General features: G+C 37.0%; 2 protein-coding genes across 2 annotated transcripts in view; both read right to left on the bottom strand.

The window, feature by feature from the left end:
• Positions 1-1,586: 1,586 nt before the first annotated feature.
• The window catches only part of LOC114357343 (ATP-binding cassette sub-family D member 3-like), a 63,678-nt gene continuing 40,590 nt past the window's right edge, over positions 1,587-24,674 (bottom strand). The window contains exons 6-12 of the mRNA XM_028310914.1: positions 7,187-7,284; positions 6,644-6,845; positions 5,792-5,921; positions 5,031-5,205; positions 4,287-4,460; positions 3,015-3,119; positions 1,587-2,278 (exon numbers count right to left, since the gene is read on the bottom strand). Of these exons, the coding sequence (XP_028166715.1) occupies positions 2,144-2,278; positions 3,015-3,119; positions 4,287-4,460; positions 5,031-5,205; positions 5,792-5,921; positions 6,644-6,845; positions 7,187-7,284 (1,019 nt within the window). The 3' untranslated portion in view covers positions 1,587-2,143. The remainder of the gene's footprint in view (positions 2,279-3,014; positions 3,120-4,286; positions 4,461-5,030; positions 5,206-5,791; positions 5,922-6,643; positions 6,846-7,186; positions 7,285-24,674) is intronic.
• LOC114357364 (ATP-binding cassette sub-family D member 3-like) lies at positions 18,604-20,667 on the bottom strand. The gene is made up of 3 exons (XM_028310948.1): positions 20,614-20,667; positions 19,805-19,909; positions 18,604-18,866 (listed from the first exon to the last, which is right to left on the bottom strand). The coding sequence occupies exons 1-3, from the start codon at positions 20,650-20,652 to the stop codon at positions 18,732-18,734; spliced, it is 279 nt and encodes a 92-aa protein (XP_028166749.1). The 5' UTR covers positions 20,653-20,667; the 3' UTR covers positions 18,604-18,731.

Below are 24,674 nucleotides of genomic sequence, written 5' to 3'. Positions count from 1 at the left end.
CGTTCAACCAGCAACTCTAGTCTCTACATAACGATACAAACAAAACGAATAGCGCTAAAATCTATAGTCGCGTGACGAAAATTATTACATAATACACGAAAATTAACAAACAATGATTATTTTTATGGGCAATGGGTATGACAGGATGTTTACGGCTCTATACACACAACAATCAAACTTAACATAAAGGTACCTAACGATTGACATGGAAAGCAAAAACAATGGAAATACACTATCACATTCCTAGTTTTCAATGAACTATTATTTATTAAAATATCTGTGAACAATTCAATAATGAATTCTGATAAATGAATAAAACAAAGATACCTACTGGTAACTGTCATGTAATAAATGTTTTAGTAATGTATGTTTTGAACAACAAAAACATTTTAACATTTAAAAACACTTCTTACGCTCACCTCAAAATAATGAACAACATAATTTAGAAATTACAAACTGGTCTACCGATTTGTATAAGGTTGTAACTTAAAATAATACATTTCGAATATATTTCATAGTAATATTTCAAATACATACTTACAAACTTAGCTTAAACATTTTTATTTTATCTATTAGAAGTACCTAAACTTAAACAAAACGGATACATAATTACAAGTTTCATAAAAGCAACAAACATAACAGTTTTCTTGAATCATTTGCCCCCAATAAAATTTTATTATTAAAAAATAGGTTTTATTGAATAACGGTAAATAATTGGTCGTATAATTGTATTTGAAGGTTAATTACAATACAGTATACAGTAAAATAGAACTTAATATTCTAAAACATCACAAAGACAACATTGAGTATCAAAGTCATAGATAAACCATAATAATTCCCATCTCCTAACTAGCGATTTTGTCTACTTATTTTATAAAATAGTCCTACGTACTTATTTGGATACTACATTAACTTGATTCCCTTTAATTTTTTAGAGCGCTTTAAAATAAAGGGTGGTCCAGTCCAGGCGGATATTAAAACATTTTTTAGAATGTTAGATTAGGGACCAATGAGACCCCGCCAGGAAAAAAATCGCTTCCCATCCGATACGAGTTATGATTTTTATTTGATAATAACTTGGAAAAAATTCTTTTTTGTTTTCAGTTTTAGTTTTCTTTTTATTGTAACTTCGACACTGTACTTTCAAAAAACAATTCAGAATGATATGCAGCAAGATATTCTGGGAAAGTGACTTGCTTTGAACTTTAAGGATTTTGTTAACTCTATTTCATTCCCAGCATTTTTTTCCTGGCAGGATCCGATAGGTCCAACTTTCTAAAAAAACATATCTGTCTGGTTTGGGTCATCCTGTATATTTTGTAAGTTTGTGAACTTTAATCTTGGATAAACAATCATTTTAACTTATATTAATAGTTTCTGTTTGAAGATATTGAAATGGCTATCATACAGGGTGTAAAGATAACATAAATACCACCTACTTCAAAATTAGTTTCACAATACGTAGGGAATTTGGTTATTATGAGATATATCCTTTAGGTCCATGAACCTCTATTTTTTAGCATTACTATTTAATATTATACATGCATTATTATAGATAATATTATCATCTTATTTATAANATTTATATGAGAAAGGAACAAGTTTAGGTATTATGTTAGAATTTTAGAATTATAAAGGTATTATAATTACGTGTGATGTTATAATAACTATAAAAATAAATTAAATATACATCCTATTACGAAATTTGAAATTGATAGTTCTATAGAAGAAAACATGTCCATTATTTACTATTTATTTCTTAGTAATTACTGAATAAAATATGGATAGTAAATCGTTAAAAGTTGGCTAACTACTCGCACTAGGAGAAGATTTTAATAATTTCGATCGATTGATCGATCAATACATATTTGTGAAATTGTGACCTTAGTTAAAGGTTAACTATGTATTATGTGATTCGAATCACAATCTAAAAAGATAATAAAGTAACGAAATAAAAATTATATTTCATTATATTGAATTCAATATACACATAAATATAAGACATTTTGTAACAGATACACTGATTTAAAATGCATTAAAAAACACAACGCGTGCATCGCATATACACGCGCTTCGATTTCGTTCTGACCCGGGTTCGCTTTCGAATCGACGTCGCCACGACTCCGAGCCGACGCCGATTCGATCACGAACCGAACTCCTGCGTTTCGTTGTCTATGGCCTCGAAGACGTAGCCACCTCGGCCGTCCATTTGGAGGTAGTGGTCGTGGTGCTTCCATAACGACTTGCGGTGCGATACGGTGAAGAGGGTTATGCCCATCTGTGATAAAAAACTTGAAATTACTTATTTTGTTCGAGTAAAAGTCTTTACTCTGTACCTACAATGAGTTGAGTCTGCATATTTTTTGTGTACTAAAAATATTTTTCATATTTTTAGGGGTAGGTCAGAGGTCAAGCTACCTCCCATATTTTGAGACACCCTGTATAATAATATACATAGATGGACACATTTTACTTTTTACACGTATCTATCACTAATAGTCCCTATTTATAAATGAAAAAATAAAATTACCGCCTAGCGTCACAGACGAAACATGATGTTTATCATCATGAAAATTATAGCAATTATTACGTACAGTCGGCATATCAAAGTAAACTCTGTAGCTCCTTATGCAATCATAATAGAGGCGACTATGCAACAAAAATGCATAGTCTGTGCTGTACTTTTTCCAACATGCGAACAGAATACTTGAGGAAAATTGTTAAAGATACGGCAGGATATGATACTTTTTTTTTATTCATTGCCATTACACATCGAATATTAAGAAACATTCAATCATTGATTAGAAAAGTATATACTAATGGAAACAATAGTTCGTGATAAAAATATTAGAAGAAAAGTGGCTAATTCGGATAGATGTTCTAGAAAAAAGCTGCATTGAGATTCGTGGACTAATAAAATCGTTTGTCCCGACTGAATGACGAGTAATAAGAATACATGAAGTGAAGTGCAAAGGAACAAGAAAAGAAATGGTAATTGCTGAGATAATACTGACCTCTCTGCAGTACTGGTACATCTGGCCTTCCACGTCGACCGAGACGGCACTGGTGCATTCGTCCAGGATCGCAAACTGCGGCTCGTGGTAGAATAGACGAGCCATCTAGGGACAATCAACTTATTAGTACGATTCAAGATTGAAATAAATATTAAGAATGAATTTAAATCATCCATTTGTTACAGTTTTGGCAGTGCGTGAACGATCATATTGATCCCAATCGAATTATCGAAAAAGAAACCAAACTAGATAAGGTCTAAAAGCTAAGTCCAAAAATATTATTAATGGAGGTTGGTCACTACACCGTCGCGAGCACTAAGATACGCCAGTTGCACCAGCTCCAAGAATTTCCTACCTCAACCGCAACTCCAAGAGCTACCTAAAAAGGCCTAAAAGTTTGACTCACAGCTATCCTTTGTTTCTCTCCACCAGAAAGCACGTCCATCCAGTCTTCCACCGCATCCCAGCTACCTACCGTCGCGAGCGCTCAGATACGCTAGTTGCACCAGTTCCAAGAATTTCCTGCCTGTCTGTCGCAACTCCAAGAACTACTTACAAAGGCCTAAGAAATTAGGAAGTTAGACTTCCATAACGCCAGTTGCACCAGCTCCAATAAATTTCATGTCTGCAGCAACTACAACACCTTCAAGGAGTTCTAAGGACTTGGGAAGTAGTCTATCCACTCACAGCTATCCTCTGCTTCTCCCCTCCAAAGAGCACGTTCATCCAGTCTTCCACTAAGATACGCCAGTTGCACCAGCTCCAAGAACTTACTACCCATCTGCTGCAACTCTAAAGGCTACCTAAAAAGGCCTAAAAGATTAGAAAGCTAGACTATCTATCCAACTCACAGCTATCCTCTGCTTCTCTCCTCCAGAAAGCACGTCCATCCAGTCTTCCACCGCATCCCAGCTACTTACCGTCGCGAGCGCTCAGATACGCCAGTTGCAACAGTTCCAAGAAACTTCAGTCTGCTGCAACTCCAAGAACTACTTACAAAGGCCTAAGGGATTAGGAAGTTAGACTTCCATAACGCCAGTTGCACCAGCTCCAATAAATGTCATGTCTGCTGCAACTACAACACCTTCAAGGAGTTCTAAGGACTTGGGGAGTAGTCTATCCACTCACAGCTATCCTCTGCTTTTCCCCTCTAAAGTGCACGTCCATCCAGTTTTCCACTAAGATACACCAGTTGCACCAACTCTAAGAACTTCCTACCTATCTGCTGCAACTCCAAGAGCTACCTAAAAAGGCCTAAAAATTTTGACTCACAGCTATCCTCTGCTTCTCTCCTCCAGAAAGCACGTCCATCCAGTCTTCAACAGCGTCCCAGCCGCCGTCTCGAGCACTAAGATACGCCAGTTGCACCAGCTCCAAGAACTTTGTGAGCTGAGCGTCGGTGCGCCCCCGCCGGACCATCTCCTCGCGGGTTTGGGGGTAGATCACCTAAAAGGGTTTGGATAGTTTGCTGTAATCTGTATATTAAAAGACTAATCCATCAATACACAGGTCAAACTACTGAATGGATTACAAATTGGCACATATTATGACGTAGGCATCCGTTAAGAAAGGCTTTTTCGAAATCCAGTTCGTTAGGGAATGAAATAACGATTCCAAACATTAACGCGAGCGAAACTGCCGAATCCAAAGGTGATTCTAGAAAATTAACCCTTATAAGCAACACTGTTGACTGTTAATAGAAAGCAAACTGAGCCGGTTATTTTTTATTGGTCAAGCTGCTTCAGATGGTGGGAATAGTTCCGATCATACAAGGTGAGTTTATAGTGTGTATTTTAAAAAATTAACGTATTGGTATCTGGTAAGGACCACACCCACTTATGCCCATTTACCCTAAATAGGATTAATTGGAAGTTAAGTGACACAGATGAAGATGCTTTCCTAAAATTCCTATTTATTTGAGTCGTTGTTATTGAATCATTTAAGGCTAAAATTTTGATAGTTCACAAAGATTAAAAGACAAAACTTTAGTAACACGAACACATCTTTTCCACAAACCTGATCTCTAAGCGTGCCAAGAGTCATATACGGCCTCTGCGGCACATAGAACAGCTTGCCCTTGGGCGGCTTGGTGAGGGTCCCGCCGAAGATGGGCCACAGCTCTCCCAGCATTCGGAACATGGACGATTTGCCGCAACCGTTCGGTCCGCAGACAAGCACGTTCATTCCTGATCTGTAAAAAAACTTACATTAAAAAGGTATACACGTTGCTTCTCGACGTATGTCCGGTAAGTGCAACTTTCTTATTTATTTAATTAGATTCCTATAAGTGTTCTCGTTAAGAAGGAGAAGGAATAAAGCATTGGACATCAAGCAGGACACAAATGTAGCAAACTAAAGTACCTAGCAGTAAAGTCCGGCATATCTGCCGATAATGGAGTTAATGAATGGGTTTTCAAGTGGGGAATATGTTTTGACGGTCTATTCCACTTTGATCAACTGGCTTTGATCACCCAGGTGATCAAAGCGGACTCCAAGCGACAATTTGGTGTCCTTTGATTACCCATGGATAAGATGATCTGGGTATTCAAAGTGGACTGCAGTTAAATTATTATTTTTTAGGACATGAGACTATACAAGGATGTGTAATTTATTTATTCAAAGTAAAAAATTAATTCAAAGGAAACTAAATACAAATTAAAAATGTGTTTTGTTTCACTTCCACTGCTGGACAAAGGCCTTCCTCAAGGATTACCACAACGACCGGGAGGCCTTTAAAAATGTATTTTAAAAGATTTGTTAATATTCATAACACTAACTTGACTTCAAAGGAGAGCTCCTTGATGAGCACGTCTCCGTTAGGCGTGACGAGCGGCACGCGCTCGAAGCGGATGATCTTGTCCTGGTAGATGATACGGCCCGCGCCCGGCGCAAACAGCATCGGCGTGTCTGGAGGGAAATGTATCTTATGTGCTTGTGGATAGGTTATAGTTTGCAACGATCATGTAGTCTGATGTGATGTCGATTAATATATCAATCAATACGGCATCTTATGTCGTGAGGTCATAGGTGATATTTTGCAACAAAAATGCATAGACTGTACACTAATCACTTTTTAGATAGAGCTTATAAACCCATATCATGTGAGAGGTTTAGACTGGCAATTAAACTTGCCGAAGTTGGCTTCCGCAAGATGTATACCACTGTGTAAATAGCTGTGACAAGCCAACTTCTGCAAGATTTAAACAGTGGTGAACGCTTGCGGAAGTCAACTTATGCAAATTTTATTGCTAGTCTAAACCTCGCTTTAGATTCGACGTCGTATTCGTATCTGTAAACTCGAAAGCACGATCAGATAATACATTTATTGAAAGATAACTCTGAATACAAATTGGTTAATGATGAGTCTATCCTATAGTCCGCTAATAGTTCCTTTGGTCCAACATTGTCCAGTGCGTAGTACCGTAGTAATCTGATAATTAGGAGATGATTGTATGGGAATCGTATTCACTCACCAGACGCAGTGGTGCCATTCTGCGAGTTCCTATCGAGCATGGTCCTCTTGTGGTTCCCTTGGTACACTTCATCTAGCACTGTACGAAGTTGTGTGACTCGCGCCGTGAGCCCAGCCAGTTTGTTCATTAGGAGCTACATTACTTATATTCACTCACCAGACGTAGTGGTGCCATTCTGCGAGTTCCTATCAAGCATGGTCCTCTTGTAGTTCCCTTGGTACACTTCGTCCAACACAGTCCGTAGTTGCGTGACTCGCGCCGTGAGCCCAGCCAATTTGTTCATCTCGCGACCGGACAGAACGAGACGACCGATGCCTTCCGCCATTTTGACCATCATTCTTCCGTATGTGTAGTAGTGCTGGAGAATTTTTATGTAATAAAATAAAAAAAAAATATAAATTATTCATGTTAAAAATGATAATAGACATTGAGTTTTTTCGAGAACCATTGTCTATATTTAAAATAGGTTAAATGAAAGGCTAGTCGAAAAGCTGACTAACAAAAAACGTTTACTTTAGAATTAATTGTGAGAAGTTTGTTATTTTTAGGATTTTGTTTCATTGTAATAATAGCGGTTCGATTTTACTGTTAAATAAATGAACTTTTGATTAAACACAGAGAATGTTCAGGTAAACGCACCAAAATAACTTTTTCCCTGAGCCACCATTATAATAATAATAATTAAAAATATTATTATACCTTAAACCTATCATTTTCAGTTCCAGTTGTGAGCAGATTGTGGTTTTTGGCGAAAAACGGCCGCGATACGGCGTAGAAACCGACTGTGATTGCGACATCTGCAAAAAATAAAAATATAACAGGCTATTAAGAAGCTATGGCTATTAACTTACGATTTTAGCACAGTTTACTTAATTATTTGTCAGTCTTTTTCGAAGTTCAATATGCGATTTTGCAGTAAAAAGGTTGGTTATGACCGGTTATGAGTTTTGACTGTAACATATACAAAGAAATTTCGAAGAAAATGATGTTCCTCTTTGCAATAGGTACTATTTTAGAAGCAAAGGGAGAGATTTCTCCCAAATCTCTCGTGGCACAATCGATTTCATAAATATATTGGCAATGCCCAATGTTTCAAAATATTGTAGCGCAGTTACATAATATGTTAATGAACAGTTTATATGATTACATTTTATTGATGTTTGAGTTTGTATTGAAATATATGATCGTTAAAACGCTAAAATATTTTGAAACATTGGCACTGCCAATATATTTATGAAAGCGACTGTACCAGAGATGAGAACACAAGTAAATATTATTGTAATTATTCCATTAAACCTGTCCCACATAGCGCACCATAATAAGCATGTATTTTCTAGATAATTCAATGATTTGGTCAGAAACGAAAACCAACAGTGTCAATGTAAATGTATTCTTTAATTTGGATATTTATAACGTTGATAAACTAATTACAATTGCAAATAGGAATCAGTTCACCAGACAGACATTTTGTAACTCACAATAGATTAACCGCGCGGCGGGTTAAATGTCACTTGTATAGGTACTTTTATTTCCTTTACATTTGGAAATTTCACGTTTTACCTTGTATTTCATTATGTATGAGCGACTGTGACTGCATAAATATGGGACTTAAAAACTCTTTTTGAAGCTTACTTTCAGACACAATAATAAGCCCGTAATAAAATAAAACAATGTTTAAAACCCGAACAAAGTTACGAGCCTGTAATTGTTCCAAATATTGAAATTAAGCCTATTACTGGCTTGGAGTTAGCGAGCCTAAACCTTACATAATACTTACTACAGCTGCGAAAGAATCAAAGTTTACGAATTGCATTATGGTGGAACCTGTGGTGAAACTTTTCGGGTAAAATATGGGGAATCCTCTAATATTTGGCTTCCAACGGCACACAGCACAGCAACAATAGTTACCTAAATATGCACCGTATGTTAACGGGATATGCACCTAATTCGCTTCAAAACTAACACATATATCGGGACACGGACTACCTGAAATATGCACCGTATGCTAACGAGATACGGACCTTATTAGCTTTAAAACAAACTTACATTTAGCTATGATGTTGTCGATGAATCCCATAGCGACTCTGAAGTTTAGGAAGTTGCGTAGATGCCGCGTCAGCTTGTAGAAACTGGCGAGGAGAGTCAACTGCTCCCTGTGGTTGCCCTGAGGATATGTTCATACAAATGAGCATAAGATTTTACAAATAAAGCACGAAAGACCTCATAAAGAAAGAAAAAGAAAGAAAATAATTTTATTTCGGCAACAAAAGATATACACATAATTAAAAAAATAAAAAAGTTGCCAAAAAAGGTCACCCATTCTGTAACATCTGTAACAGTGTAACTGCCAAGCACTGATTTTCAGTGGGTGCCTTTTATGTCAGTCTGCCTCATCATTAAGTAATTTTATGTCTAGCACGTAACCTCAGTCCCAGCCTGAGGTATGAGAGCGATACGGGAGGGTGTTTTTGAGACGCCAAATGTTCTTCAGATTTGTCACATCGTAATTATGTCAATGTAATATATCAAACAAACGATGCTTGCTAAGTGAATAGAGCTCTGTGATTGGTTCGTGTGTCACCCTGTGCGTCCATGCGCACTATAAGACCTCATAGTAATGTTTGTGAATACGGGCGCCAGACACTGACTGAATTAAGTTCTATAGCTTCCACTGCTTCTTTACCAGAGGCAAATAGAGGATTTAAAAAAACTATCCTATACAAAATGGGGTAATTCTGGTGCTCAAATAACAACTTATTTATGGGGCCTTTATAATCTTATCAATTTATCTGACATTTGCTTCACGCAAGACTCATAAAGATTGTCAAAATCAATGACATCTTACTTCAGACATTCATAAATAAAAATACGACAAGTCAAACCTCACAGCGTCATAGATCAGTATGCCTAATGTACTGCTTCAAAGACATTTCTTAGCATAATATTTGAATAAATATCAATAATTACAAATAAACAAATAAATACGTAAATTGATTATTCATACACATTGAGACAGTCAACTCTGGTGGTTAAAGTGAAATCAACATTTACAGCATAATATTTACTTTGAAAAACACATCACTAGAGTTTCCCGTGACAGATTTTTGCTATGGAGTTATCAAACATCTCTGTATAGATCGTTTCATCCACGTAGACGCGCCCCACCAATTTTTGGTCGAGGGAAGCGCGGGGTGCGAGAAGTTTGTTCCGAGCAATCCGAGCGTCATTATTGTAATTGCGTGTGCACTCATGGATAATAGGGTGTATGTTTCCTGGGTCAAAAAGCAAGAGTTTTAATTAGTCCGTCAGTTAACTTATCAAAAAATACTCTACACGTATTTTTCCTTTTTTTTCAAAGTAATGAAAATTTAAAGAGATAAAGCGCGCCAAAGTTCATAAGAAGAGGCCTGTGACCTGTGCATAAAAGTGCCGCACGTTGTGACGTCGTGCGGAACTTCAACGCACCATAACTATGTAATTATTTGTTAGATTGACAAACAAAAATATATGTGTCGAATATTTTTTAATATTAATCATGACGGACTAAAAAAATTTTTTAATCCGTCATGTGTAATATCAAAAAATAAACTTTTGGAAACTAGCCTATTTAGCGTGTACCGATAACGCTCAAACATTAGCGGAAGAATGGTGGGGCGCGTCTTTGTGGATGAAACGATCTATAATAGTGCTGGGAATCTAAATAAAAAGAGAGAGAAGGGAGAGAGAGAGATTAGATTAAGCTTACCTGATAGAATGCGATCTCTTCTGAATTCGTTATGAGCCTTGCGTTTACGTATCTGAATTCGCCCTCCAGTTTCTGCTCCAAAACAGTCATTTTGGCTGAAAAGAGCATACATTTTATACTACATATTAGTTAACTGCTGCAGCTTCTATTATTTAAGCTCGCACACTCACTGCGGGCGTCCGTCGCACAGTCGCGACAGCAATATAATACGCGCGAGCGATAAGGATGGGTAGCTTGGGGTCAATGGACAAAAGTCTACGTGCTCAGCGACCAGACTATAGCGACAGACCACGCACCGCGGGCAAGTTAGTTCCATAACAAAAGGCTACGGGACTATTCCCACCTCTCGTCCCCACCGCTGCAACTCCTGTGCAGCCAGGATCTACAGCTTGACCGCCAATAAAAACCCAACCAGTGAAGGTCAAGTTTGTCCCGGAGAAAGTTAAACTGTCATTGGACCCGCAACGAAATTAATCAGAAGAACAAAGGAGGAGTTCGAAGTTAAGGTTCGACTTACCTCCAGTGCAAAGCGGATGACAGGTGACAAAACAAAGGTTTAAGTAATCTTTAAGATATGCACCACTAACAAAAGGCTAGTTAATGTAATAATAACCAATCATAAATACCTGTGGGTTTTCTGAGGAATGTTAGGAATACTCCTGATACCAGTAGGTACGCCACCATGATTCCGGGTGTCTGAAAAAAGGGAATCCAAATATAAAAATATGCATTAATATCCATACTAACCGGGTTATCAGGATGAGATAGATATTAGATACTCTTTATTGCACACTACACATAATGGATATGTAAAAGAAATACAAAATTGAAACACAAAAGTTAGTTAGGTGGTTTTATCGCTAGGAAGCGCTCTTTTCCATACAACCCAGATGGGTTCCTTCCTAGGAAGGAACCGATCTTATCTCTAGAGATAAGATCGACTAAGGCCCGATTCGACCAAACTTTTATCCGAGAACAACTCCTGGTATAACTGTATTCAGTATGGGAAATATGTAAAAATGACAAGTTTATTCTGAGATTAATATTTACGCTTGTTTGGTCGAATCCACCCTAAATAAAGAAAGGTCGCTAAAAATATTTATTTTTACCAGACTGCGCTAGAATAAGGGTTATTAACTAAGTTTTTTTGCATTGTTCAAAAATAGCTATCTATTCATATGTACATGCTAAAGTTTATTATCTTCCAACTCAGGTTTTCGTACAGATTTAATTCCATTTATTTAAAAATTATCGATAATTTTTCAATATATTTTTATCCTTATTCCACGTGATTAAGGAAAACAATGGCTTGTTTCAGTTATTCATAGAACACACACATACACAGATCATACATACATCATACGCAGATTTTTCGTTGCATCTTCATTATAGGTATTTGGCTATTGTTGTTGTATCTTTAAGATATTGGTACAAGACAATGAAATGTAACATGTTAATTTATTTAGTTTACAAATTTTAATGTTAGTTTACAGACGTCATCAGCGTGTTTTTACATTATAAAGAATAACACATAGCTCGTTTATATTGACAAGCTTTAAGAATATACATTTTATTTTTAATGAAGAACAAAAGAAAAAAAGAATCCAAAAAAATAATTGTGGAAAAATCTGGCGAAAAAATCAGGGCATTTGACTGAGCGATGTAGTCCACTTAGAGCACTCGCCCAAATAGCACCTGGCCTTGTCCACCATATCCTACCTGTCTCTCTCTGTTTGTCGACAAAAATGTAAAAATAATGAATCCACGAACAGCGATATCGATAGGTAATATGTATGTATTAAAAAAAAAAAGTATATAAGTAGTGTATCCGTCAAGCTAGCACCCATAACACAAGCATTAAGTTGCTTACTTTGGGGCTAGCTGGCGCTGTGTGAGATTGTCCAAAGATTTATTTATTATTTATTCGTGGACTAAGCCAGGTGCTATTCGTGCGGGTGATATTTGGACAATTCTAGAGCGATGGTTGGAATAAGATCAAGATCAAATATCATTTAACTTTCGTCTATAAACAGCCTAACAAACTTGACCTTCACTGGTTGGGTTTTTATTAGCGGTCAAGCTGTAGATACTGGCTACACAGGAGTTGCAGCGGTGGGAACGAGAGGTGGGAATAGTCCCGAGCCTACCGCACATAAGACTATACATTTTTATTGCAATATAACGCTTATTACAACTGCATAAAATGCCGCAGAGTTTATACACTAAGAGCTGGTGACGCCAGACCTACGTCATTTTATAAAAGCTGAAAGTTAGTCAGCGTATGCTCCCAATAAAGGATAGATTATTGGTGAATCATGAAGTGACTAAGTAGAATTACGTTATACTATAAAAGCTGTTTTTATATAAAATATTAGGGCAATAATTAGAAGTAGTTTCCTCATCAGCCAGACAGTTTTGACAGTTCCAACTCCTTGTCAGACAGTTTTTTTAGGATAGCTGCCAAAGCCACGATGACCCAAACTTCATGATTCACCAACATTCTATCCTATATTGGGAGCATGCGCTGACAAACTTTCAGCTTTTATAAAATGACGTAGGTCTGGCGTGCACTAGCTCTTAGTCTATTAGCTTCATGTGTCGTCTGTACCTAGATCATAAACGGCTGCTTATAACAGAATGTGTGTACTTTGGAACCGCAATTTTTCGATAATTTTTATCGATAAATCACCTTTAGTCTAGGTTCAATTGAGTGTAATCTGATAACAAGTGAAATGAAGCATGAATTCTGAAGGATGTCGATTATTATCTACGCACGTTATAAGTAAATTATTGGATTTATTTGTCGTTTGATAAGGAAACAAGCAATGATTAAATAATAAAGGCCTAAATATAAATGTAATAGTGAAGCATAAATAAATAACATTAAATAATCTAATGTAAATGTAAATAGAATAATTTGAATCTTAGGAATAAATGGCTTATTTATTTATTTATTTTATTTTAAGGAAACAAGCATGTTATAATAACATCTTGTTTCCTTTATAAATATCAAAGATTTTTTACAATATATGTGTTTGTGACCTACACTGAACCGTGACATTGAAAGGGGGGCGCCACCGTCAATACCGGATCGCTGGTTCTGATTTTTGCCACGTCGGAAAACACTGAAATGTTATTTGCAGAAGGGCGCTGCCATCAATGCCGGGTTACTATTTCCGATCTTTGCCATTTGGCGTTTCAAAATCGTTCAACTATATTTAAAATTCTCGTGTCACATTGTTTGTAACTCCTCCGAAACTTGACCGATTCTTCGGTCTGAGAATAGCCCCCCATTTTCATATAATTGTTTTGATTAAATCACCAATTAAACTTTACTTGTAAAGCTTTCAGGTTCAGGGGGCGTATGTAGTGTGTGTGAGTTTGCATCAATCGTTACTAGTGAGCGCGTAAAAAAATTACCTACATTATATTTATGACGGATTGTACAGCGCCAAATTTTCATTTTTTTTTAATGCTCTCACTAGTGAGGACGTTTCATATAAGTAAACTCACACTAAGCCCTCAAACATGCGAATTTCTAAACCACTGTCGAGTCTATACGAGAAAAGTCGTCACTCTAGATATAGGTACAGTCGACAGCATATAAAGCTAAACACCGTGGTGCCTTATAGGAAGTTAAAACAGATGCGATTTTACAACAAAACGTAGTCTGTGTGTACCAACTGTCCAGCGATGAGTCGGATATGTCAATTGGTTCAATCACCAGCCGAGCAGTTTTCTTTGTGATAATAACCAAGACCATTGTGTAAGCGTATCATAGACTACGCAAACGCTACGCTTACTTTTCTAGAAAGCTGTAAGTATTTATATTAGTTTTTCACGCATAGAAAAAACCTTGAATGCTCGAAAAATAGTTTTCAGACAGAAAAAAACTGCCAAAAATTTTAGAATTTTTATTGAAAGGCCTTACTCAAGCTCGGATTAAAATTCATTACAAAATCTTGAAATTTGTTTTATGTTATAAATAGACTAAATAAAAAATACACGACTAGTAATTTTTTGCACAATACATATTTTAAAGTAGATAATAAAAAAGGTTTTATTTTTTGCGCGATCACAGTAGCAGGCGTCCGCTAACTTTTAAATACAACAAAACCTACGAAATGGTAAGTGAATAGGTACATAATCTTTAGAAGGTCAACGCGAATATGACAACATAGCAGTACAGTATACATACATTAAGTACAAGATAATGTCCAAGTTTGACTCCAATTAAGCTAAAATTATAGCCATTTGACGTGGTCGCTACGTAAGTACCTATAAAACATAGTCATAACACTTTCGTACGTATTTCTGGACTAAACAGGTCCACTGTGTTATGTAATTCTAAAAGCTGTTAATCTATATGACTCATCTTTATGAGCTCATAAATATGCTTAAAGGATTCAAATCAAAATTAAATCAGTATTTAAGCCCTTTTCAGGGCGCTTATGCACGCCCCAAATACAAACTTGCCCTACCATAACTTCGGGACAACATAATGGACTGGTGCTGAGAAGAAGTGGCGGAAGAAACTCAGTCACCTTTGTCAGCCTCTTTTTCAATTAAATACAGCAAATACTTAATTAAACAAGATATTATTTATTTATTTATTTAATAAGATATGTAATAAGTGCAAACTAGGCTTGTAAGAGATTCGTTAAAAGTCAAAGTACACACTTTCTCTGAGATTTAAGATTGCGTAGGTAAATTAATATAATTTGAATATGTTTTATTTGATAAAATTGACTCAATAATTGAATTTACATCTTGAATACCAAAGGAGGTGGATCTTAGTGGTTTGTATGGTATTCGAGTCCGGAGTCCAAAGTCTAAGGTACGAAAGTGAAAATCTTATTACGGTGGCTTCCAAAGCCGGTTCTACTGCGACGTGCGATGGTACAGTCGGCCGCATATCAAACCATACAATTTACTTACAAAATCGAACCTATTCCAAATACTTGGAACCACAGTGTTTAGCTTGATGTACAGTCAGCGTCAAATAGTTTGTAATACAAAAATTGGCCAAAAAATTGACAACACAACCTTGACGATAAGACGAGTTGCGAACTTATTGGCTACTTTGAGTGTCACGAACTATTTGAAGCTGACTGTATTCGGTACGTATGCATAGTCGTTAATTTACAAATTGGCAGATGCAAATGAATTACGTCAAAATCGGTTGAACCAAGTCGACACAACATTTCCGGTGCCGCGGTGGCTCGAAAAATAAACATACTTTTTTTTAACTATCCCATCATTGGCTTTGTTTATATTCATTAATGCAATAGGTATTTTTATTCGTTTGCAATAGTTTGCATTATTTTTAAAATCGCATTGTACTGCTGCATCTGTAAAGAAGCATTTCTATGCTATTTGTATTTTACTATGCGCTTGTCACATATTGATTTGGAAGCGCTGGTAAAGATTATGAGACAATAAGGGCTAATTTTTCAATCGTCAGATATCTTTTAATTGAAGAATAAACTTGTCATTTTGACATATTTCCCATACTGAAACTGTCAATATGCCAAACTTATTTTATTCTTTAGATAAGTGATCCGGCAATTGAAAAATCAGACCTTAATGGCTTATACAGCTGAAATTAGCTGTAAGTTTTTTTATTAGTACCTATTTTACTTTGTCGTTGAATATTTACGATTTGTAAGTACAATTTAATAGTCTGTTTTATACAAATACAGATTTTTTTATGATTTACTTGTACGGTCGCGATCGTCGAAAATATACTCAACATCAAATAAACCGCACCTTCCGCGACGCGAACTTTAAAGATTTTCTTCTGACACAATCATAGTGCCCCAACAATATTGGTGTTATTTGAAAGCCCAATAAATATCCTTTAAGAAAAACACATTTAATTTCTTAGTAAATGATTAATATATACCATAAATGTGACTTGAAAAAAGACCTCACTTTGGGCTCACCTCTGGGATCAATTAGACCAAATTTTATGGTTATAAAACCAAATAATGATCACACTCATGTCCTCTTTAACAGATGGATAGCGATTAATCCCAACTTAACAGTTTTATATCCATAAAAGTTGGCTCAAGCGCAACTACCTATTTTTTGAAGAAGTGACTGGATCATTCTAAAGACACATTTTTGGGGTAAAAACCTTTCCTTTAATGAAATGAAGGTTAGAACTAGGCTTTTAAATGGTGCCAATATTGGTGGGAAGTGGGGAGGCATACGTTTGAAAGGGCTTGTCGGGAGGCATACGTTTGAAAGGGCTTGTCGCGGGAGGTGCGATTTATTTGATGTCGAGTGTATTATTTCTATATTAACTCCAATTTAACAGTACAAAGTCGAAAATTAAATGTATAGCTGTTACGTCAATAAACCCACCCAACATTCGCTGATTCACGCCTCGTGTAGTTAAGGCTGGGACGTGATGCGCGAGCGCATTCGAGTAAAGGTCAATGATTTACAATAGTTATCACTGGCGACCGTTTGAATGTTAACAACTAAACTTGGTTTATTTCCATCAGGAAGACTTGCACATTCGCCGTTATTAGGCCATACAAATTACAACTGTACTATTCAAATTTTTATCGTATAGTTCACTATACGATAAAAATTTACATACAGCACAGCTCATAATAATTATACACTGGACCGCAAAGAAAAAGGGTCAGTAAGTAAATCTTCTATATCTTCAAAAGTACCTGACCTGACCTAGCTTTATGAAACAAACATACTGAAAAAAAAACACAACTGCGTAAAAATTAAGTAAAATGATAAAAACAAGACTAATTATTTTGTTGGTTATATGTAATTGATGCCTCCGACTGCATAATGTGAACAATAAGTTGTCTTGTTTTTATATTTTTAGTTCAGTTTTACACAGTTGGGTTTTTTTTTCAATAATAATTTTATTTTAATCTTTGCCGTCCAGTATAAAATGTCCTTAAAAAAAACATACCAACCGAATTGAGAACCTCCTCTATTTTGAAGCCGGTTAAAATATTATATGCATGCAAACTGTTCAAAGTGCGTATCACTGATTGCAAAGGCCAAGCACGCAGTGAGGAAATGTAGCGCTTGTTTACCTAATATTGTTTACCCACATACAGAGATATCATATACCTAGGTAAGTAGGTACTCAAATTCGAGGAACGTTCTCTAAACTTTGACTTTAACCATGTTAACGATATTAAAAGTTTATCATTTTGATTTATCAATCATCATCATCAAAGATATCATATACCTAGGTAAATAGGTACTCAAATTCGAGGAACGTTCTCTGAACTTTGACTTTAACCATGTTACTGATATTAAAAGTTTATCATTTTGATTTATCAATCATCATCATCAACAGCCCTTTACAGTCCACTGCTGGACTATGAGCCACCTCCACTACAGTGGAGGGTTTTGCCATAAACCCCACGCTTGGCAGGCGGGTTGGAGATCGCAGTTTAAAAGATTGATGTTTTTCAGAGAGCGCTGCTGCCCGTTCTCTGTTTGATGTGTAGTCCCCAAGTCGCCTCTTATGACACCCGCGGGAAGAGTAGGGGTTGGTGACAAATGTATTCTACTCTGCCGTCACCACACGGATTTATCAATACCATACTAAATTATCTATAGTTTGTGCTATTTGATAATGTCTAGACTAAATATTGACAATGTAATCACAGCAAAATAAACACTGTGGCATCTTATTAATCGACTTAAAAAAAGAGGAGGTATTCAATTCGGTTTGTATGTAATGTAATTTTTATTTACTTTATTGACTGTACTTTAAGGGCATCAGATCTAATACAATCAATGATAAAATTATAAAAAAAATTACACGTTTAAAAAGTAATCATTCAACCTTGTAATTACGTCCATAATGTAGAAAATCGTTTTTTTATCCATGGAAATAATCAGAATTAATCCAGTACGATAACAATTTATCGGCTTACACAGATTAAAAAACTACTCTGAATTTACTTTTCAATAGCGATTTAATTATTACAAAAAACTATTCGCTTCTCTTGATCTACACTAATATTATAAAGAGGAAAACTTTGTTTGTTTGGTTGTAATGAATAGGCTCAGAAACTACTGGACCGTTTTTAAAAAATCTTTCACCATTCGAAAGCTACATTATCCACGAATAACATAGGCTAAATTTTATTTTGGAAAAAAATAGGGTTACGTAAAATATGTAGATAATGTAGTCCACGCTCGCGAAGCCGCGGGCGGAAAGCTAGTCATAAATAAAATAGCAATAAATAGTTTTTAATTTATGATTCCAGCTCCAGTATTATTTGTTATTATTATTAACTTTTAAAACTGCATTTCCCCTTTCCTATAATATTGTCATCAATTACCTATAACTATTGTTGATTGTTTGTCTTGNCAGATACATTGATTTAAAATGCATTAAAAAACACAACGCGTGCATCGCATATACACGCGCTTCGATTTCGTTCCGACCCGGGTTCGCTTTCGAATCGACGTCGCCACGACTCCGAGCCGACGCCGATTCGATCACGAACCGAACTCCTGCGTTTCGTTGTCTATGGCCTCGAAGACGTAGCCGCCTCGGCCGTCCATTTGGAGGTAGTGGTCGTGGTGCTTCCATAACGACTTGCGGTGCGATACGGTGAAGAGGGTTATGCCCATCTGTGGTGATAAGAAGCTCCAAATTAAAATTACTGATTTTGTTTTGGTAAAAGTCTTTACTCTGCACAAATATACACATTTCTGTACTAAAAAAATATTTTTCATATTTTTAGGAGTAGTTCAGAGGTCAAGCTACCTCCCATAGTTTCATTTACTTATTCTGGGACACCCTGTATAATAATATAAGATGGATACGGTTAGTTACTTTTATACACGTATCAGTGATAAATCCATAAATTATTTTTAAATTGTAAAATAAAATTACCGACTAGCGTCACAGACAAAACATGATGTTTATCATCATGAAAATTATAGCAATTATTACGTACAGTCGGCATATCAAGGTAAACTCTGTAGCTCTTTATGCAATCATAATAGAGGCGACTATGCAACAAAAATGCATAGTCTGTACTGTACTTTTTTCAACATGCGAACAGAATACTTGAGGAAAATTGATAAAGATACGGCAGGATATGATACTTTTTTATTCATTGCCATTACACGTCGAATATAAGAAACACTCAATCATTGATTAAAAAAGTATAAACTAATGGAAACAATAGTTTATGATAATAAATAATATTAGAAGAGAAGTGGCTAATTTGGATAGATGTTCTAGAAAACAGCTGCATTGAGATTCGTGGACTAATAAAATCGTTTGTCCCGACTGAATGACGAATAATAAAAATACATGAAGTGAAGTGCAAAGGAAGAAGAAAAGAAATGGTAATTGCTGAGAAATACTGACTCTATATCATAATAATTTAACCTATATAACAACATTTATGCTAACTAAGCAGCAACTTATATTTCTTGCAAGCTGTGTATACCTCTAAGTGATAGTGCAATTAGCTTATATTTTGCGTATTTTTTAACATATTGTGTATTGTTGTACCTATCATTGGTGTACCTAATAAATAAATAAAATAAATACTGACCTCTCTGCAGTACTGGTACATCTGGCCTTCCACGTCGACCGAGACGGCACTGGTGCATTCGTCCAGGATCGCGAACTGCGGCTCGTGGTAGAATAGACGAGCCATCTGAGAATAAATGTATTCGTTGCAAAAATGTAAACAAAGATTTTTATTTGAGTTTTAGCAGTGCAGGATCGAAATTATTAGATAAGATATACAAGCGAAGTCAAAAGTATCAGTCTTGGAGGTTAGACCACCGACGAGATACACCAACAGTGAAAACACGATCAAACTTCACGAGGCAAGATGCTCCCTTTTATTACTGCACTCATAGCTATCCACTTCTTTCATCCATATACAAATCTTTGCAATAGAATTGGGAGAGATTTCCTGGTTGCAACAACTCCAAGAGCTATTTTAGGAAGTTTAAAGGATTGGAAAGTTTCTCCCTTCCCGAGAGCATATGCGTTCAGATATCAGAGCCCTATATGATCCTGATCCTAAGAAAAGGGCCGCAGGAATTTTCAACAATCAAAGGAAGTTAAAGATGACTGAACAGTTGTTTTGTTTTTGTTTGTTGTTTAAATCTATCCGTTTCTTCAAAGGCTATGCTATAAGACTTGGACTTGGGGAAATAGTCTATCCACTCACAGCTATCCTCTGTTTCTCTCCTCCAGAAAGCACGTCCATCCAGTCTTCCACCGCGTCCCAGCCGCCGTCGCGAGCGCTCAGATACGCCAGTTGCACCAGCTCCAAGAAACTTCAGTCTGCTGCAACTCCAAGACCTTCAAGGGGTTCTAAGGTCTTGCGGAAATAGTCTATCTACTCACAGCTATCCTCTGCTTCTCCCTTCCAAAGAACACGTCCATTCAGTCTTCCACCGCATCCCAGCTACCGTCGCGAGGGCTAAGATACACCAGTTGCAACAGTTCCAAGAAACTTCAGTCTGCTGCAACTCCAAGACCTTCAAGGAGTTCTAAGGACTTGGGGAAACAGTATATCTACTCACAGCTATCCTCTGCTTCTCGCCTCGATAAAGAACGTCCATCCAGTCTTCCACTAAGATACACCAGTTGCACCAACTCCAAGAACTAACTACCTATCTGCTGCAACTCCAAGAGCTACCTAAAAAGGGTTGAGAAGATACACTATCCACTCACAGCTATACTTTGTTTATCTCCTCCAGAAAGCACGTCCATCCGGTCTTCCACCGCATCCCAGCTACCGTCGCGAGCGCTCAGATACGCCAGTTGCAACAGTTCCAAGAAACTTCAGTCTGCTGCAACTCCAAGAACTACTTACAAAGGCCTAAGGGATTAGGAAGTTAGACTTCCATAACGCCAGTTGGATGGCTGTGAGTGGATAACTCACAGCTATCCTCTGCTAGTCGTCTTCCACTAAGATACGCCAGTTGCACCAGCTCCAAGAACTTTCTACCTATCTGCTGCAACTCCAAAGGCTACCTAAAAAGGCCTAAAAGATTAGAAAGCTAGACTATCCATCCAACTCACAGCTATCCTCTGCTTCTCTCCTCCTGAAAGCACGTCCATCCAGTCTTCCACAGCGTCCCAGCCGCCGTCTCGAGCACTAAGATACGCCAGTTGCACCAGTTCCAAGAACTTTGTGAGCTGAGCGTCAGTACGCCCGCGTCGAACCATCTCCTCGCGGGTTTGGGGGTAGATCACCTAAAAGGGTTTGGATAGTTTGCTGTAATCTGTTTATTAAAAACTTAAAAAGTGTTGCGGCCCTACTCGCGCCTCATCATATTCTAATAGCAAAATCTACTTCTAATGTAAATATCACATAACTTTTGTCAGTCAATCTTTATATTGAGTTAAACATTGTGTAAAATCACTTCTCTTTTGGATTCCGATCGAACAACATCAAAATTGTGACGTCTCAAGAATACAACGAAATAAGCAGTTTCCGAGTTTTATTTATAAAATTCCATCGCGTCTGCAAGGCGCGAACAAAAAGACTAATCTATAAACATAGAGGTCAAACTACTGAATGGATTACAAATTGGCACATGTTATGAGGTAGGCATCCGTCAAGAAAGGCTTTTTCGAAATCCAGTTCGTTAGTGGATGAAAATAGGGATCCAAACATTAATTAACGCGAGCGAAGCTACCGAAGTAAAAGGTATTGATTCTAGAAAAATAACCCTTATAAGCAACACTGTTGATGGTAGGTAATAGAATGCAAACTGAGCCGGTTATTTTTTATTGGTCAAGCTGCTTCAAATGGTGGGAATAGTTCCGGATCATACAAGGTGAGTTTAAAGTCTGTATTTTTAAAAATTAACGTATTGGTATCTGGTAAGGACCACACCCACTTATGCCCATTTACCCTAAATAGGATTAATTGGAAGTTAAGTGACACAAATGAAGATGCTTTTCTAAAATTCCTATTTATTTGAGACGTTGTCACTGAATCATTTAAGGCAAACATTTTGATAGTTCTACAAAGATTAAAAGACAAAATTTCTGATAGTTCTAGAAAAACTGAAGGCTTCAATTCATTTTAGTAACACAAAACACCTCATCCACAAACCTGATCTCTAAGCGTCCCAAGAGTCATATAAGGCCGTTGCGGCACATAGAACAGCTTGCCCTTGGGCGGCTTTGTGAGGGTCCCGCCGAAGATGGGCCACAGCTCACCTAGCATTCGGAACATGGACGATTTGCCGCAACCGTTCGGTCCGCAGACAAGCACGTTCATTCCTGATCTGAAAGAATATTTAGATTAAAAACTTTGCTTCTCGAGGTATGTCCCGTAAGTGAAACTTTCTTATTTATTTAATTAGATTCCTATAAGTGTTCTCGTTAAGAAGGAGAAGGAATAAAGCATTGGACATCAAGCAGGACACAAATGTAGCAAACTAAAGTACCTAGCAGTAAAGTCCGGCATATCTGCCGATAATGGAGTTAATGAATGGGTTTTCAAGTGGGGAATATGTTTTGACGGTCTATTCCACTTTGATCAACTGGCTTTGATCACCCAGGTGATCAAAGCGGACTCCAAGCGACAATTTGGTGTCCTTTGATCACCCATGGATAAGATGACCTGGGTAATCAAAGTGGACTGCAGTTAAATTATTATTTTTTAGGACATGATACTATACAAGGATGTGTAATTTATTTATTCAAAGTAAAAAATTAATTCAAAGGAAACTAAATACAAATTAAAAATGTGTTTTGTTTCACTTCCACTGCTGGACAAAGGCCTTCCCCAAGGATTTCCACAACGACCGGGAGGCCTTTAAAAATGTATTTTAAAAGATTTGTTAATATTCATAACACTAACTTGACTTCAAAGGAGAGCTCCTTGATGAGCACGTCTCCGTTAGGCGTGACGAGCGGCACGCGCTCGAAGCGGATGATCTTGTCCTGGTAGATGATGCGGCCCGCGCCCGGCGCCATCAGCATCGGCGTGTCTGGAGGGGAAATAATAAATAAATAATAAATATCCTTGTACATTTTACACTACGCTTCTAGTCTCAAACTAAGCAAAGCTTGTACAGTCACGGAATGAAAAGGTTCGTCAGTTTTCAAATTGATTCCTTCAACGAATCGCGAGCACATATTACCTTTTGAAACTATGTTACAGAATAATCTTGAGTTAAAGAAAATAATCTTTAACTGTTCGTCAGTAAAGTTCAAAATTATTCAGATGTTGATGTCAAAGTTGTTTGACGATTTATCTTGTCAAGAAGATTATTATGATTGATAAACTAAAACCTTCTTGTTGGTTCAACCTGCCATTATTATTTCTATTAAATAAAAAAAACTATTGTCAATTGGTCAATGTCATCATTGCATTGCACTGATGGGATAGAAAAATAAACAAGCAAAACCTTATTCGTTAGCAAACGTCATATTTATTTAAATGTTAGCAGCACTGTTTCTTGCACTGTTATGTTGGCAGGTTTGACTCTTACAGTACCTAGTGCAAGCGAAAACCGACACTAAGGTGACGAACCTTTTCATTCCGCGACTGTACTATGGGTACTAGACAACGGATATAAACATACTTAAATACTTTTTTTTTGTAAATACATACATATTATACATAGAAAACACCCAGTCCAATACAAACAAATATGTTCATGCACACAAATGTTTGTACTGTGCGGGAATCGAACCCGCAACCTCCGGAATAGTAGTCCGTTTCGAACCACTACATCAAACGGCCGACAACAAATGTATCTTATATGCTTGTGATAGGTGCTAGNCGAAAACCGACACTAAGGTGACGAACTTTTCATTCCGCGACTGTACTATGGGTACTAGACAACGGATATAAACATACTTAAATACTTTTTTTTTGTAAATACATACATATTATACATAGAAAACACCCAGTCCAATACAAACAAATATGTTCATGCACACAAATGTTTGTACTGTGCGGGAATCGAACCCGCAACCTCCGGAATAGTAGTCCGTTTCGAACCACTACATCAAACGGCCGACAACAAATGTATCTTATATGCTTGTGATAGGTGCTAGTTTGGAATAAACTTGGATACTCATTGTAAATTGTAGATTATGTAGACTGCAGCCCATCCTTACAATCCACAACATCTGTAGTTTGGTCTGCGAGCACGTAGAATTTTGTCCAATGACCCCAAGCTACCCATCCTTGTCGCTCGCGCGTAATTATGTCGCTGTCGCGCTCGCACACTCACTGCGGGCGCCCGTCGCACAGTCGCGACAGCAATATAATTACGCGCGAGCGATAAGGATAGGTAGCTTGGGGTCATTGGACAAAATTCTACGTGCTCACAGACCGGGCTTTAGATAGCTAATAGTCCTTTAGTACAACAATGTTCAAAGTTCCACGACACGGCTACCAGTCTACTAGATGGTCATCTCTTGGCCAAATATGA

The sequence above is a fragment of the Ostrinia furnacalis genome, unplaced genomic scaffold, assembly GCF_004193835.3.
Source record: "Ostrinia furnacalis isolate ACB-3 unplaced genomic scaffold, ASM419383v2 OfSCF3139, whole genome shotgun sequence".
Classification (NCBI taxonomy): domain Eukaryota; kingdom Metazoa; phylum Arthropoda; class Insecta; order Lepidoptera; family Crambidae; genus Ostrinia; species Ostrinia furnacalis.
The sequence above is the reverse complement of the archived record's forward strand: the minus strand, read 5'-3'. Positions and strand labels throughout refer to the sequence as shown.

What these genes read in the sequence shown, in the direction of transcription:
- LOC114357364 (XM_028310948.1), bottom strand. Translation starts at nt 20,652, where the DNA reads ATGGACGTGTTCTTTGGAAGGGAGAAGCAGAGGATAGCT. An exon ending in GGGAGAAGCAGAGGATAGCT is followed by an intron (nt 19,910 to 20,613) that starts GTGAGTAGATAG and finishes ATTTATTCTCAG; the next exon opens with ATGGCTCGTCTATTCTACCA. An exon ending in TGTACCAGTACTGCAGAGAG is followed by an intron (nt 18,867 to 19,804) that starts GTCAGTATTTAT and finishes TTATCACCACAG; the next exon opens with ATGGGCATAACCCTCTTCAC.